At 44.5% G+C, this 15936-nt stretch overlaps 1 protein-coding gene across 1 annotated transcript in view; it reads left to right on the top strand.

Annotated features, from left to right (window-relative positions):
* Positions 1-15936, top strand: part of lrp2b (low density lipoprotein receptor-related protein 2b) — a 39094-nt gene that overhangs the window by 7729 nt on the left and 15429 nt on the right. The window contains 34 exon segments of the mRNA XM_061664008.1: positions 289-495; positions 582-784; positions 883-1023; positions 1698-1907; positions 2237-2429; positions 3029-3154; positions 3263-3393; positions 4016-4153; positions 4242-4520; positions 4809-5048; positions 6878-7000; positions 7076-7192; positions 7301-7678; positions 7811-8059; positions 8697-8905; positions 9121-9305; positions 9379-9607; positions 9679-9856; positions 10333-10461; positions 10577-10743; positions 10905-11048; positions 11218-11327; positions 11417-11594; positions 11674-11887; positions 12046-12282; positions 12385-12482; positions 12484-12574; positions 13112-13584; positions 13661-14108; positions 14238-14403; positions 14483-14641; positions 14724-15013; positions 15095-15298; positions 15559-15801. Of these exon segments, the coding sequence (XP_061519992.1) occupies positions 289-495; positions 582-784; positions 883-1023; positions 1698-1907; positions 2237-2429; positions 3029-3154; positions 3263-3393; positions 4016-4153; positions 4242-4520; positions 4809-5048; positions 6878-7000; positions 7076-7192; positions 7301-7678; positions 7811-8059; positions 8697-8905; positions 9121-9305; positions 9379-9607; positions 9679-9856; positions 10333-10461; positions 10577-10743; positions 10905-11048; positions 11218-11327; positions 11417-11594; positions 11674-11887; positions 12046-12282; positions 12385-12482; positions 12484-12574; positions 13112-13584; positions 13661-14108; positions 14238-14403; positions 14483-14641; positions 14724-15013; positions 15095-15298; positions 15559-15801 (6887 nt within the window).

Genomic DNA, 15936 nt, shown 5'->3' with positions numbered 1-15936 from the left:
TATTCAAATTTCCTCATGTAATTATATAATGTGTAAATGTACGTAATATGTCTAATGTAATCAAAATTTTTAATGGAATTATAATTTTGGTATGTTAATGATTTTCCAAATTAAATTAAATGTGTTTTCTGCAAATTTCCTGTGTAATTTTATTTAAAAAAAACAAGTATTTGGAGATGGATGCATTTCATTGGACATCCACATGAATGAGTTACGCTTAAGTGGCAAAAACCTAGACACACATCTTGCTGTGATTCATTTGTATTTATTTGACGTCTGTGTTTGCAGTTACATGTTTTTCACCGACATGGGCGTCAGCAATGAGCAAATGAAGCTCGAACGAGCCTTCATGGACGGCAGTAACCGCGTGGAGCTGGTGAAGACCAGGCTGGGCACGCCAATGGGAATTAGCCTAGATATCGTCTCAAAGAGGGTCTACTGGTCCGACAGCCACTTTGACACTATAGAAACGGTCACCTATCATGGCTTGGACAGGTAAACGCCACACTGGGATTGTGGATTCTTGTGGGAAATGTTGTCATTCGTTACGCTTCATGGCCATTTTGTGGTTCTCCGTACAGGAAAATAGTGCTCAATGGTGGAACCCAGGCTCCACATCCTTTTGGGATGGCTGTCTTCGAGAACCACGTCTTCTTCACGGATTGGACCAAGATGGGGGTGGTGAGAGCCAACCGCTTCAACGGCAGCAGCCCGGCGCTCCTCTATCGTACCGCCAAGCGACCTGGCCATGTTGTTGTCTCACACTCAGTGCTGCAGCCCATTGGTAAACATTTCAGCTGCCCCACCTCAACGCCCGCCCCACCCGAGTACCAACATTACCCCACCTTGACTACATGAGCCTGATTTCATCTCCTCCCACAGTGATGAACCCCTGCGGCCGTCACAACGGCGGCTGTCAGCACATTTGCGTCCTGAGCCACCGCACGGACAACGACGGTCTGGGATACCGCTGTAAGTGTCGCCTTGGTTACGACCTGCAGGCGGACCTTCGGACCTGCTTCAGTGAGTTTACGATAGGGCAAAATCATCTGATATTGCTTAGAATAAAGGTTCCGGTTGTGCGGTAAAGGATAGTCCACCAATGCCTGTACTGCCGTCCATTTTCACTAAACCTGTACACGTCCTTTTAATTATTTACTGACAAGGACCCAAATTCGGTATACCGGACCACAGGAATAGTTGGAATTGACTTTTAATAACAACCGCGACAAGTCTAGCCACAAATGCAGTTAACTTCAAAGTCCAGATAAAGAACCTTTGAAGATTGGGAAGGGATCTGAAAAGATTACTTGAAATTTATTCCTACCTACACTCCTGCAATTTACATGATAGCAGTTTATACATTCTTCCATTTCCAAATATGTACATTTAAACCAAGTGACCCTTATTTTTCATTTCCATCAAGGAGGAGGGAGGTGACAAGATTACAGCGAAAGTCTGCCCGGATTGGGGTTATACATTGGATAATTTTTTCTCAAATTTGGTCTTTTTGGATTCTTAATAAGTTGGTACATTTTCCATGATTGATTCTGTGCCAATCATCCATTGTAGGCGGTGACGCATTAAAGGCATTTTAATTAGTAAGCAGAGTATTTTTGATTGCCAAAAATGTATGCATTACTCCATTATGATTAATACGTTCAGTCAAGGCTAAAAACTGTTTACTTGTTGAACAGAGGTTAAGAACTATTTGCTGTTGGCAACCTCCATGGCCGTGCGAGGGATCCCCCTCCAAATATCCCTCCAGGAGGACATCACGCTTCCCCTCACAGGGCTCGCCTCGTCATTTTACGGCTCCGCCGTGGAGTTTGACGGCAACGAGGAGACTATTTTCTATGACGACAGGTCCCGGGGAATTATTTATAAGTCCAACCTCAATGGAACCGGTAAGTATGCGTGAGAAAAAATGGATGGATGGATGGATGTACTGTTGTACACCCACTATATATTCATTATTTACACAGTGTAATGAAATCAAATTCAAGAACAAGAATGTACGTTGTATTATGTACCTGTATTTTAACAGTATTTTACTAATGGCAGATCTCTGTGATACGTCCTATATACTTGAGTTTTGCATGTGTTCCTAATGAAGTGGCTGCTTGTATGTATTATGGGAATTTTAATGATAAATTCTCCTGCCTTTTGATTGGAGTTATATTCCAAATTCTATTCACACCTTTTTGACATTGACATTCGGTTATTCCTCTCTCAGTTCAACAGATTTTGACGGGCTACAGGGCTTCGTCCGTCGACGCCATGGCCTATGACTGGACCTCCAATGTTTTGTTCTGGACCTCAAGCTCCTACAGGTCAGTGGTGGCCTTCAGAGTCACAGACAAGTCCCGGCGAGACATCGTCACCGGATTGAGGAGCCCAAAGGGAATTGCAGTGCATCCCGGTGCTGGGTGAGTCGTCATTCGGATCCAACAGTTGAAATGTTTATGGAAATATAGTCTGTGCCGTCTTGAGTTTGAAATTGAATTTCAAACATTTTTTCACATCAAAATATTCAGTGTACACAAAAAAAAAAAAATCAACACTGTATCTAAATTCCAATTCACACTCAGTTTGCACAAAAATACAATTAAAGGTCAACATCTAGGTAAAAAGCCGGAAAGAATGAAATCTATCTTTCGCAATTCATCCAACATCCAGCCAATCACATTGCTCTCTAGTGGTCATGTGACACTGACAGGTAGCCAGCTGGTTACCCAGTTACTGTATAAGAGGGTGTGTACACTTGTGCAACCACATTATCTAAGTTGTTTATTTTTATTTCCCCTCTTGAAAATATTGTTTAAAAAAAATTCAATAAATTGTACAGGTTATACGAGGTAACATTCATGGTGGAAAACATTTTGAAATGGTTTATCTTGGTCAAATGTTTTTCCTCATATCACAAAAACATGCCATTTACACAGTGGTGTGCAGACTTTTTATATCCACTGTACTTCTGCAAAAGCCACACACGAACAAAAATGTGCTCTTGTGTCTATGCGTCCAGCTACTTGTTTTGGTCTGACTGGTATCGTCCAGCGGTCATCATGAGGGGCTTCCCCGATGGCAGCAATGCGGTACCGTTGGTCAATACAACACTTGGATGGCCATATGGACTTGCCCTTGACTATGTGTAAGCATGTACATGATGCGGAGGCGTACAATGCAAGCTTAGTGTGTTTATAATACTTTGTGTGTGTGTGTGTGTGTGTGTGTGTGTGTGTGTGTGTGTCTTCAACAGACAAAACCGCTTGTACTGGGTGGACTCCCTCTTGCACCAGATTGGACACATTGATATTCAAGGAAACAACAGGCAGACCTTCACCAATATTGGACAGATCACAAGTCCTTACTCTTTGACTGTTTATTCAGGTCTGTTTGTTTATTTGTGTCTCAATGTTGAACAAAAATTAGGTTTAGCCGCACAACCAAATGAGAGCTGTAGAAAAACAAAATCCTCCCCTAATAATAATAACTTACAATATTTTGCCACTGCTAAATATTAGGTTACCAAAATATTATAAACAACTGTCAGTATGATTCAGTGCATTTCTAACAGAATGCTAAACCTATCTGAGTCCGATACAGTGTACAGGATTGCCAAGAATCGATCGACCTGTGAATGTAATAATGTATTGAACCTAAAAGTTAAATACAACTGAACTGTACTTGGGTAGTGATTCTTTGTGTCCCTTTAGTGGTACCTGTACCACACTTTAAAAGTCAATGGTCTAAATTAAAAGTAATACAATACAAATGTAACAAGTCAGATAAAAGATTACAATAAATACATAAACCTTGTAAAACGAACTTGTATTACCTCTCCATAAAAGTGAATTTACTTTTGAAATGATTTATAAATGATGTCATGTATAGGACCAAATTTAATGCAGGTGTAGATTAGGCTTTAATTCTTAAACACACTTATCAATGAATGTTTACTTCTTCAGAGAATAAAGTAATACACAGTAAACCATTTATTTATACCCTGCAGAGTACCTGTATGTCAGCGACATCAGGACCAAAGCGATATTTGAGATGAGAAAAAGTGATGGAGGAGGAAACATGATGATCAGACAAGGAATCAACGGCATTTTGAACATCAAGGCATACACAGCCGACCTCCACAGCAGTAAGTTTACCCCGTCGTGTGAAAACGTCAGAGAAAGACGACGAGGTCAAAACACGACCTGACTTCTGCTTCACTTTTCTCCTTGCAGGTATGACTTCTCGGTGCAACGCGGTGGAAAACGGGCGCTGCAGTCACTTCTGCTTCCCGACTCCGTCCTACAGCCGCGTGTGCGGCTGTCCGTACGGCATGAAGCTGGAGGTCAACCAGCAGGACTGCATCAAGGACGACAGCGTCCCGCCGCCGGACAACAACTGCGGGGACTACGCTTTCGAGTGCGACAAAGGACGATGTCGGCCCGACTCCTCCCGCTGCGATGGCTACTTTGACTGTGTGGATAAGTCCGATGAGGCCAACTGTACCATTATAGGTGACTGAACACGAGCCATGAAAGACTTGTGCCAATGTGCAAAGCAAGCAAGAAAATCCACTACTCACAAAAAGTTAATAATATTGGGCTTTCGTGTAAAATGTGATGAAACTAAAATATACTAAATTTCACCCAAAAGTCCAATATCCTTAGTATAGGATAGAGTATTGTAAGTGAAATGGAATGTTGAAGTTACCGATGATATGTTCCAAAGTTCACAGATGAATAGAGAAATGGAAGTGAGCCATCACATGCACATTACATACGTCTTTGCTTCCCATCATCCAGGAGCGACATGCTCGCCAAATGCTTTCACCTGCAACAACAAGCACTGTATCCTGAACGGGTGGCGATGCGACGGCACAGATGACTGCGGCGACGGCTCGGATGAAGTCAGCTGTCCCACAAAAGTGCCCACCACATGTTCTGCCTCCTCATTCACCTGCGATAACAATAGATGCATCTCCAAAGCGTGGGTGTGCGACGGCGACAACGACTGTGGAGACGGTTCAGATGAACACAACTGCAGTAAGTGTAATTGTTCCCTTTTAGGAAAGTTTAGTCAGTAATGGAAGGGACCCAGGTCACAATTGGTGTGTTTATACTTGCTATCTCAGGTCAAAAGGTGCAGGAGTGGGATTGATGAAACTGTAATTTACCAACTTTCTCACCCGGTGGCATTTACACTTTTAGTCCTTTCATCAACACAATATATTCACACCACTTACTGCCATGCATTTCTTGTTTAATACTTTGATGTCACAGTCTGTGTACCAAGATGATTGTTCTAATTGAATCTAATGCTTTAAGAGTCACGGTGGAACGGTGGGGGAAACTGGGGGGAAACTGGTTAGCACATCCGCCTCACAGTTCTGAGGATCCGTGTTCAAATCCGGCCTCGCCTGTGTGGAGTTTGGATATTCTCCCCGTGCCTGTGTGGGTTTTCTTTGGGTACTGCGGTTTCCTCCCACATACCAAAAACATGCCTGGTAGGTTGATTGAAGGCTCTAAATTGCCCTTAGGTGTGAATGGTTGTTTGTTTATAGGTGCCCTGCGATTGGCTGGCGACCACTTCAGGGTGTATCCCGCCTCTTGCCCAAAAATAGCTGGAATAGGCCCCAGCCCGCCCGCGACCCTAGTGAAGATAAGCGGTGTAGAAAATGGATGGATGGATGCTTTAAGAGTCAAGCACTGACAGTTTCAGAAAACTTGATTGTGTTAGCTATATTCACAGTATTTAGAACAGGGGTGTCCAAACTTTTTGCAAAGAGGGCCAGATTTGGTCAGGAGAAAATGTATGGGGGCCTGACATTTGTCGAACCATTACCATTGTAAATTAACATGTAAATATGTAACTGTATCACTTTGCTGTCTGCAGCTAGGTCGATATTGCAAATGAGAATCTGTTTTTGATCGCATTACCAGGATAGTTAAAGGTTAAAATAATAATAAATTAAATGCAAATGAACTATTTTATGAAAGTTGACTGAAATGTTTTAGAAACATGTATTTATTGATTTTGTTTTAACAAATCACATCCCAGTGCATTTTGACAGAATAGTATAGTGACTATACTATTCTGATTTGACTATAGTCAAATCAGATGACAGAAATTTGACAAAACTGTGGTTTGATCATCACAAAAAATCAATTCACTGAGACTCGTAGCTCGCCTTTGTAGAATTTTCATTTGAGTCACGCGCTCTTGTGAAAAAGTGCTGCTGTGCTATCAAAACAGCTTCCAGTGGCTTCAGTTTTTTGGCACATTCGTTCGCCGTTAGCTTGTCGTAGTTAGCATGTTTCGTCTGGTAGTGCCTCTTAATATTAAATTATTTGAAAACAGCCACAGTCTCTTGGCAAATTAGGCAGACACAGTTGTTTCGTATGTCAGTGAAAAAATCCACTCCTCCTGGACACGGCGGCCCTCGTTGTCAACTTTCCTCTTTTTAGTTTCAGTTGCCATTTTAGAAATGGGCTAAAAACATACCACAGGGGTAAAAGTTCACACAGGGGTCACGCGACGAGAGTGCAGCCACAGGTCTACTGCCACCCTCTGGTGAAATATAAAATGCCTTTTTTTTTGTATGTGTGTATTGTTTACTGTGGTAAACTGTGCTGGCGGGCCACATATCATTGATTTTATGACATGATGCTTCGGGCCGGAGAAAATTTGGACACGGGCCGGATTTGGCCCGCGGGCCGGACTTTGGGCATGCCTGATTTAGAACCTTAGACGTAAATTTGAGTAAATTGCTGAATTACATTACACACATATCTCATAAGACCTTAGCACTTACCAAACATCCAATGAGGTTGCTGTGACGTCATCCGCTAATCCCACTTGTACTGTTTCTTAGATTCCACCATCACGACCTGCGCTCCTGCCTACTTCCTATGTCCCGACCACCGCTGCATATTCAACAGTCTCGTGTGCAATGGAGACCAGGACTGCTTGGATGGGTCGGATGAGGAAAATTGCGGTAGAAATACCTTCATTCCCTGTTGGAATCATTTTAGTTGTGTGGTGACTAACACATCTTTTTCTCCAAACAAAGAGTTTTCCTGCACCTCCTATGAGTTTACCTGCGCCAGTGGCGACCAGTGCATTAGTAACAGTTACCACTGTGATGGAGTGTTTGACTGCAGGGATCATTCTGATGAGCGAAACTGTCGTAAGTTTTGCCACAGTTGAACTTGTCATTTGTTAGGAAGTCACTGACCTAGGAAGGTTGGTGAAAGCAATGAATCAGATTGTCTTATAGTGTCTGTGCCCCCCACAGCCACTCGAGGCCCAGGCTTGTGCCACGACGATGAGTTCCAGTGTCAAACCGACGGATTCTGCGTACCGGGCGAGTGGGAGTGTGACGGCCATCCCGACTGCGAGGACGGTTCCGACGAGCACAACTCCTGCCTGCCCGTCACCTGCTTATCCAGCGACTTCCAGTGCCTCAACAAGATATGCATCCCAAATGACTGGTTGTGCGACGGCGAAAATGACTGCCGGGACAATAGTGACGAGCAGAACTGTCCCACGCCGCCATTCAGTTGTCCCAGTGGCCAGTGGATGTGTCCCACTGACCAGGTGTGCATTCAGCAAGACAAAGTGTGCGACGGCCAGAAGGACTGCCCCAATGGAGCTGACGAGTCGCCTATCTGCAGTGAGTTTCGCTCACAGTTCATTCTTCAGATTTTAATTATGCAGAATCCATCTATCCATCCACATAACACAGAACATACAGATTTGGAAATGTTTGCAACAACAACAATGGCTGTTGTATAATTTCCCAAAGATGAAGAGGATTGCATCCTGAACAACGGCGGCTGCAGCGACATCTGCATTCAAGGACCGTTTGGGGCCGAGTGCAAGTGTCGGCCGGGTTTCCAGTTGCTCAACGACTCCAAGACGTGCGATGACATCAACGAATGTCTCATCCCGGGCTTCTGCAGCCAGGAGTGCTACAACGAGAAAGGAAGCTTCCGCTGTTACTGCTCTGCCGGTTACCTGCTGGAGCCAGATGGGCGCACCTGCAAAGCTATAAGTGAGCTTAGTCAAATTATAATGGGAGGATGTCACATATGTGCAAGTCTTAAGTCTTATCCTTTAAGTTACATCAAGCAAGCCCCACACCATGTCAGCATGAGCGTAAGCTAGCAACCAATATTGGCACAATACAATGGATACAATGGTCTGCGATATCCGGCTGTGACGTCAGACAGTTCATTAGAAAATATTTGCATTTAATTTTTTGTCTTTAAGGAAAGTGTGGTGACCTCCGTCAGCACCCTCTATTGACCAGCCGCCACCGGTCACAAGATATATTCACACATTAGTTACTTTGCACTCAAGTGTCTTTATTTGCGTTAGTTAGCTGTACTAACACATTCACAATCACATACTTTTTTAATGGTTCTAAAACCTGTCTTCGGATTGTCTATTACTTTGTCTTCTCAATTAATGCATAAATGACATGATGCTTCATTCACGTTTGACCAGCTATCAGTTATGACCAGCTATCAGTTAGCTAAACTGTGATGTTAGCATTTCTCACCAACTGTGTCCTTCAGATTTTTATTGTGACCTAAGTCCTAAAATGTATGACTTAAGTCTAACTCAAGAACCCCACCTCTGACTAAAACAACATCTAAGAAGTTAATTACGTTTTCTTTCCATTTTAGACCCTCAAGCAGCTGTGCTTTTGCTGGCCAAGCGTAACCAGATCATCGCCAACAGGATCAATGCGAAGCCACCCACCATCAGTCCAGTGGTGAGCGGTTCAAGCATCGTGACTGTAGACTTTGACCGCATGACTTCCAGGGTGTACTGGGCGGACACCTCCCAGAAGAAGATATGGAGTGCCTACCAGAATGGAACTGAAAGACAGGAAGTACGTTTTCCTTCTGTTATGGTGTATTCACTCAGCAGTGACTCTGCAATTTCAATTCTGCCTTTACAAAGAAAACCGAAAGGCATGTTTTTAGACGACCGTTGGGCATCCTTCAATTGTTAATGCAACTGTAGATTTACAATAAATGTAAGTGTTTATTCAATCCGCTAGTCATGTTATGGACAGTGTTCATTGTGCGGCCTTTGTTGCTCCAGATTTTTTCAAGTGGCTTGATGGTGCCAGAGAGCATTGCGGTGGACTGGATAGGCAGAAACCTTTATTGGACCGACTCCGTCTTGGAGAACATTGAGGTGTCCACTCTGGACGGTCGCTTCCGAAAAGTGCTACTCAACAAAAACGTTACGAGCCCCCGTGGCCTGGTTTTAGACCCTCGCAACCAGTAAGCAAGCACTGAGTTGGCTGATTTAGTTGATTGAGTAATTAATTAACTTTTTTCTGGTCACCCCTCACAGTACCAACATGATGTTCTGGTCGGATTGGGGTCAGAATCCGAGGGTCGAGCGAGCCTTCATGGATGGAACCATGAGAGAAGTCATTGTCAGTACAAAGATATACTGGCCCAATGGCTTGGCGCTGGACTACACCACACGCAGGGTCTACTTTGCAGACGCTTACCTCAAATATATCGACTACTGTGACTATGATGGGAAAAACCGCCATCAAGTAATGGCGAGCGACATGGTATGTTAAATTTTAATCAAATCATAACCCGGACAGAATCGGGATCCCAGTAAAACTTTCTTGGCCTGCAGGTTCTCCAGCACCCGCACGGCATGACCGTCTTCGAGGACAACATCTACTGGTCGGAGCGCTACACCAGTAAAGTGATGAGGACGAACAAGTTCCACGGTGGCAACGTCACCACGGTGATGATCAGTGTGCACCAGCCCATGGGCATTGTTATGGACCATCCCATTAAACAGCCCTCAGGTGACCACTAGTAGTAGTTTACTATTCATGAATTGATCCATTTTGTTTTTTTGGTGCTCTTTCTATAACGCTCTAGGATAGCTCAAGATGGGGCCAAAGCCCTGTATAAGTATGAATTAGTCTCAAGGAAGTATGGTGAAGTGATGCATCTCGACTGAGAGACAAGCTGTATATGTCGGGGACGACCTAAGTTTAGCCTGGGTGGTTAGTGGAAGTTAGGAGAGCCGTCGCCACACGTGCATGTACACACACACATCAGGTGCATTTGTTCCTACTAAAATCACCTCTAAACCATTTATTTTTAAGGCTAATGTTGTAAAATGAGTGTTTTCAAATCATCATCAACTTCATCCAACCCCTGACTGGTTATTTAATTGATTGTCTAAGTACTTTCAGCCATATTTAGTATTGTATCCAACTGTGTGTCAAGTGTCCGACAGAGTTTGTTGAAGGTCAAACGGTGGTTGTGTACGCAGGCCTTAATCCATGCAAAGAACATCTGTGCAGTCAACTGTGCCTGCTGTCGGGCTTCAGGCCAAGATATTACACCTGCCACTGCCAGTCTGGATGGAAATTGGATGACGATAAACGCACCTGCACCAAAGGTAAAGTTTTATTTTTTATTTTTATTTATTTATTTTTAAGCTATTTACTATTACAGCTATTTACAGTCTGCTCCACTTTGTATGAAAATAATCTCCATTTTTACTCCTATTTTAGATGAAACACCCTTCTTGATGGTGGGAAGAGATTCAGTGCTTTTCGGGATCCCTCTTGACCCAGCCGACCCCTCCAACAACGCGATGGCACCCGTGTCAGGCATCCGTCAGGGGCAGGACATTGACTTTGATGACCGGGATCAGTTTGTCTACTGGGTTGAGTCCTCAGTGAGTGGACATGCTAAATTAAATCCGAAAGACTTTCGACATTTCATCAGCTAGCACAGGCTTGTTGATAGACATTTTTGCACAATAACTTCAAAATGACATTTCACTGTGCCAGCCCTGCTAGTTGTTTGTGAGGTTACATTTACCTTTGCTTTTGCCAGGGTTCTATATGGCGAGTGCACACCAATGGCACCAACAGGTCTCCGTTTGCTCCAGCTGCTCTCATGGGCGCGCCGTCTGGTCTGGCTTTTGATTGGATAAGCCGAATAATGTATTATAATAACCCCACTGCTAAATCCATAGAGGTATGAAGGGTCAAAACATATCTCACTAAACTTATTGGGAGAGCATACAATAATGTGAATTTTAAAACCAGTCCTGTACTGCTGAGTCTGATTTTTATTCCCAATGTTGACTTTTTGTTGTTTTTGAATATTTGTGCATGTAAATATTAAAACAAAACCCTTCGTTCAGGTTATCCGTGTTGATGGAATTCAGCACTATCACAAAACCCTCATCACCTCTACTGGGAAACCAGAAAGCGTCGGAAATCCTGTCGGAATAGCCGTAGATCCAACCAGAGGGTAAATCGTCTACTGTATTTCCTAATTGAATGTAACGATGTGGATGAAACAATAAGACGAAAATTGTTGTTTTTTTTCCACCTCCACAGGAAATTATTCTGGACGGACAAAGGATCCAATAACGGGGTTCCTCCAAAAGTTGGCAGCGCTGACATGGATGGGAGCAACCTCACAAACCTCTACACAGGCAACCTGGCAAATGTAGGCTACATCGCTGCTGATATTTCCACCAGGAAACTTTACTGGGGGGTGTCAGGCTCAGGAGTGGTATGTCCATAATGCACGTTTAATATACAAACTTAATCGATTGTGTGTGGTTGTCCTAACATCCTTATTATTATTTTAGATCGAGAGCGGCACCATGGACGGGGCGAGTCGGGTGACAGTGGTCAGTGGCCTGTCTCACCCGTGGGGGTTGACTATCTACCAGAGCCATCTCTATTACACCGACTTAGACTATCAGGTCATTGAGAGGGTAGACAAAGAGACGGGCGCCAATATGGTGGTGATGAGGAGTGGCCTGTCCCAACTGCGGGCCATCAAAGTGCACGCCAGAGACAGTATGTGGATTCATATTTAATCACTGTTTACATTGTGCAGAAGGTAATTTCAACTTTAACACACAGTGATGCAAACCTTGTTAGAGGGTGGGGGGGGGAGGCTGTAATCTACCTAATATCCACCCCCCACAGCTCCCTGTTGTTTGTGTGTACTTTAGACTCAGTCGGGACCGCGAACGCTTGCAGCTCCAACAACGGTGGCTGTCCTCACCTCTGTCTGCCCAAACCCAACAACCAAAGGACCTGTGCCTGCACCATAGGCTTTCACCCGTCTCCGGACGGCTCTCGTTGCGAAGAGTTTGACTCTTTTGCCGTCGTCTCCATGCCCAAGTACATCCGCGGCTTCCACATCAACAGCTCGGATCATTCTGAGGCGATGGTGCCCATCGGTGGATGTAGGTTGGCTTCTTACTGTTGCACTTTGTGCTGCTTGAGACAGATTTCTATGCCATGTTTGTGAATTGTTGAGTATATCAGGTCAACTTTTGTTTTTGCAGCTTCCAACATTAAGGAGAGCTTAGGCCTCCACATAGAATCTGGCTACATCTACTGGATTGACAACAGCACCTCCACCTCCTTTAAAGGCATCTACAGGAGCTAAAACAGATGGATCATACTACCAAAGGGTGGTCTCCGGTGGTATTGGTAGAGGAGGCATCCAGGGTCTTGCAGTGGACTGGGTTTCCAGTATGAAACTAACCTTATTCCGTTTTTTTTTTCTTCTCTTCTTTCTTCTATTCACAGTTTTTTTGCTCTTTCTGTAACACCCTAAGATGCAACAAGGTGACGCCAAAGCTTTGGCTAAATAGGAAACTAGTAATTGATGTCAAGGAAGTATGTTAAAGTGATACATCTCGAGAGGAGAGCTTTGTCTGTCTGGGAGGAGCTACCTTTAGCCTGTGTTGTTAGTGGAAATTGTGGAGAGTCTTCGCAGCATGTACATGCGCACTTCTGGTGCATTTATTTTGTTTTTTAAATCAAATCATTTCTGGTGATATTTTAAAATGTTTGAAATTTTATTAACATGTTTTGAGATCAGAGTTTGTGGTAAATTTAGTTTAAATTATGAATACAGGTGATTTAAAACATTTTAGGGGGGCATCAATTATTTGTGGTTTTTCGCTGTTTGCGGCAGGGCTCCGTCTCAATATAGCGGAGGTTTACTGTCGTCATATCGTCAGTCCCATTTTGTGTTTCTAACCCCAGCTTTCTTAATGTCCGTAGACAACTTGTACTTTACCAACGCCTTTGAGAGTGAGACCTTCCTGGAAGTGCTGGCCATCAACACCTCATACCGACTGATTCTCCTCAAGTCTTCCCAGGACAGGCCCCGCGACCTGGCCGTCAACCCCAAGCAGCGCTACCTTTTCTGGACCGATGGTAGCCAGACGCCCAAAATAGAGCGCACGCTGCTGGACGGCACAAACCGCACCGTGCTGGCATCTGAGAGTCTGTTGTCTCCTCGTGGCCTCACTGTTGATTACACCAACGACTTCCTCTATTGGACGGACGATGTTCTGGACATGATCTCGCGGATGGCTGCAGACGGTTCACAGAGGCAGATAATCCGGTACGGGAGTCGCTATCCGTCTCCCACTGGGGTCGCTATACTAGGAAACGTCATGCTGTGGGTGGATAAAAGACTTGGGAAGCTTTTACAGGCCAGTAAAGAGCCAGGCAACCTTAACCAGACAGAGGTGAGCAATAAACACAAAATGTGGAGTTAAAAAAAAGTCGTACTCAGGAGTTGAACTAACACGTCTGATTTATCAGGTAATCCGAGACAATCTTGATGGTGCGTCGGATGTCGCCATCTTTGATCCTCATGTCCAACCTTTAGCGGCCCACCAGGTGGGCTTCAATCCATGCCACGAGGACAATGGGCGCTGCCAGCAACTCTGCTTCGCTATACCAGACCAGGACCATCCAAAATGTGCCTGTGCCCATGGGTCACTCCTCAACAATGGAGTAACCTGTGGTTACAGACAAGATGATTTTCTAGTTTTCACCACAGACTACACACTGAACAGTATGAGGCTCGACCCCCAGGATCACAGCAGTCCTTTCCCGACATTTAACCTGGGGTACAACTTGATGGGGTTGGATTTTGACTCCAAGGGGAGGCGTGTTTTCTTCACCCAGTACATGGGGTTAGGCAGGAGCAGGATTGGCTACATCACCACCACTTCCGCCAGTAGCGCACCCACCATCATTGCTTCAAGTGAGTATAACACTGAATGTACGGGCTGAAATATGTGCCACCAGAAACTGAATTTAAATCATTAGAATTTTTCTCAGATGTTAAGAAATCTTAACATTGTATTGCTCTTTCGACTCAATTTCCTGTCAGATTTGGATGACCCTGAAGGCTTGGCGTATGACTGGGTTAACAAACGTCTCTACTTCACCGACTACCATCGCAAGAATGTGCAGTCAATCGGCTTGGACGGGATGAACCGCACAATCATCGCCCACGCAAACCGTCCCAGAGGCATCGTAGTCGACCCTTGCTACGGGTGAATTCTTAAATTTCAACAGAAAATCTCTGAAGATTATGATTATGTCAATAATGATGACGCTCTGTTGCCTGTCCAGTTACTTGTATTGGACTGACTGGAACAGCCCCGCCAAGATCGAAAGAGCCACGCTCGGCGGGAATTTCCGAACTCCCATCATTAACAGCAGCTTGTCCACACCCAATGGCTTGGCTATTGACTTTGTAGAGAGGATGCTATACTGGGCTGACGCCTCACAGTATGTTCACTTTAATATTCAATCCAAGACCAACTTTCATATTTTCTCAAGTATTTACTTTTCATATTTCTTCTTCCATCAGAGACAAAATCGAGCGGTCCACCCTGACAGGCGCAAACAGAGAAGTAATCCTGTTGGGGGTCCAGTACCCCTTTGCCATGACTGTCTTTCAACAGGACATCTTCTGGACCGACTGGACGGAACGGGCTGTCTTCAGGGCTGGAAAAGATGACGGTTCTGGCGTTTTAGTGCTGGGCCAGGACCTTCAGTACCGGCCAAATGATATTCACGTCTATGCCGCGTCCAAGCAGGAGAGCTGCTCCAGCTCCTGCCTGCAGTTCAACGGAGGCTGTAGTCATGTGTGTGTACCTGGTAAGCATCAAGCATTTCACTCACCCAATCTGTAGTTGAATAGAAAAAAAATAAATGAATTAAACTTGAATTCTCCAACAGGCCCATCGGGACCAGAGTGCCAGTGTCCCCATCAAGGGAAGTGGTACCTGGCCAATAACGGCAAGGACTGCATCCAAGACAACGGAAAGCGATGCCAAGCCGAACAGTTCACGTGTCTCAACGGAAACTGCATCAGGGCTAGCTGGAAATGTGACGGCTACGACGACTGTAGGGATGACACGGATGAGTTGGAGAGAGTGTGTGGTGAGGGATGTTCCCATAGCTTTGCTAACTAACATGCAACATTAGCTCATGACAATAAGTAACAAGCATTTTGACAAACTAAGGAGTACAAAATACAGATAACTGTTTTCAAATTTATAGTAAAAGAAACAAGTCGTCAGAAAAATAAATCCTTAAGTACAGATACCTTAAAAATCTACTTAAGTACAGTAACAAAGTACCAATGAGGAAAAACCAAGACAACCCATTTTGAGAACGTGTTACTCTGTCCTTCCGCGCAGCATTCCACACTTGCTCGGGTAATCAGTTCACCTGCGACAATGGCCGCTGCATACCTCTCAACTATGCCTGTGACTACACGGACGACTGCGGCGACAACAGCGACGAACGGGGCTGCCCCTTCCCCACCTGCAACCCCGACTCGGAGTTCACCTGCGATAACGGACGCTGCATCAACGCGGCCTTTGTTTGTGACGGCTACAACGACTGCCGCGACAACGCCACCTCGGATGAAATCAACTGCCGTGAGTCAATTGCTTCCTTTACAGTGGTGCCTTGAGATACGAGTGTAATTTGTTCCGTGATCACCAAATCGTATTTCATCAGACAATGTACACGCGATACAATAGTACAGTATGAAGATAAATAGGGCAACTTAA

This window comes from Phycodurus eques, chromosome 19 (genome assembly GCF_024500275.1).
Source record: "Phycodurus eques isolate BA_2022a chromosome 19, UOR_Pequ_1.1, whole genome shotgun sequence".
NCBI lineage: Eukaryota > Metazoa > Chordata > Actinopteri > Syngnathiformes > Syngnathidae > Phycodurus > Phycodurus eques.
Note: the sequence above shows the minus strand (reverse complement) of the source record. Positions and strands in the feature narration are given on the sequence as shown.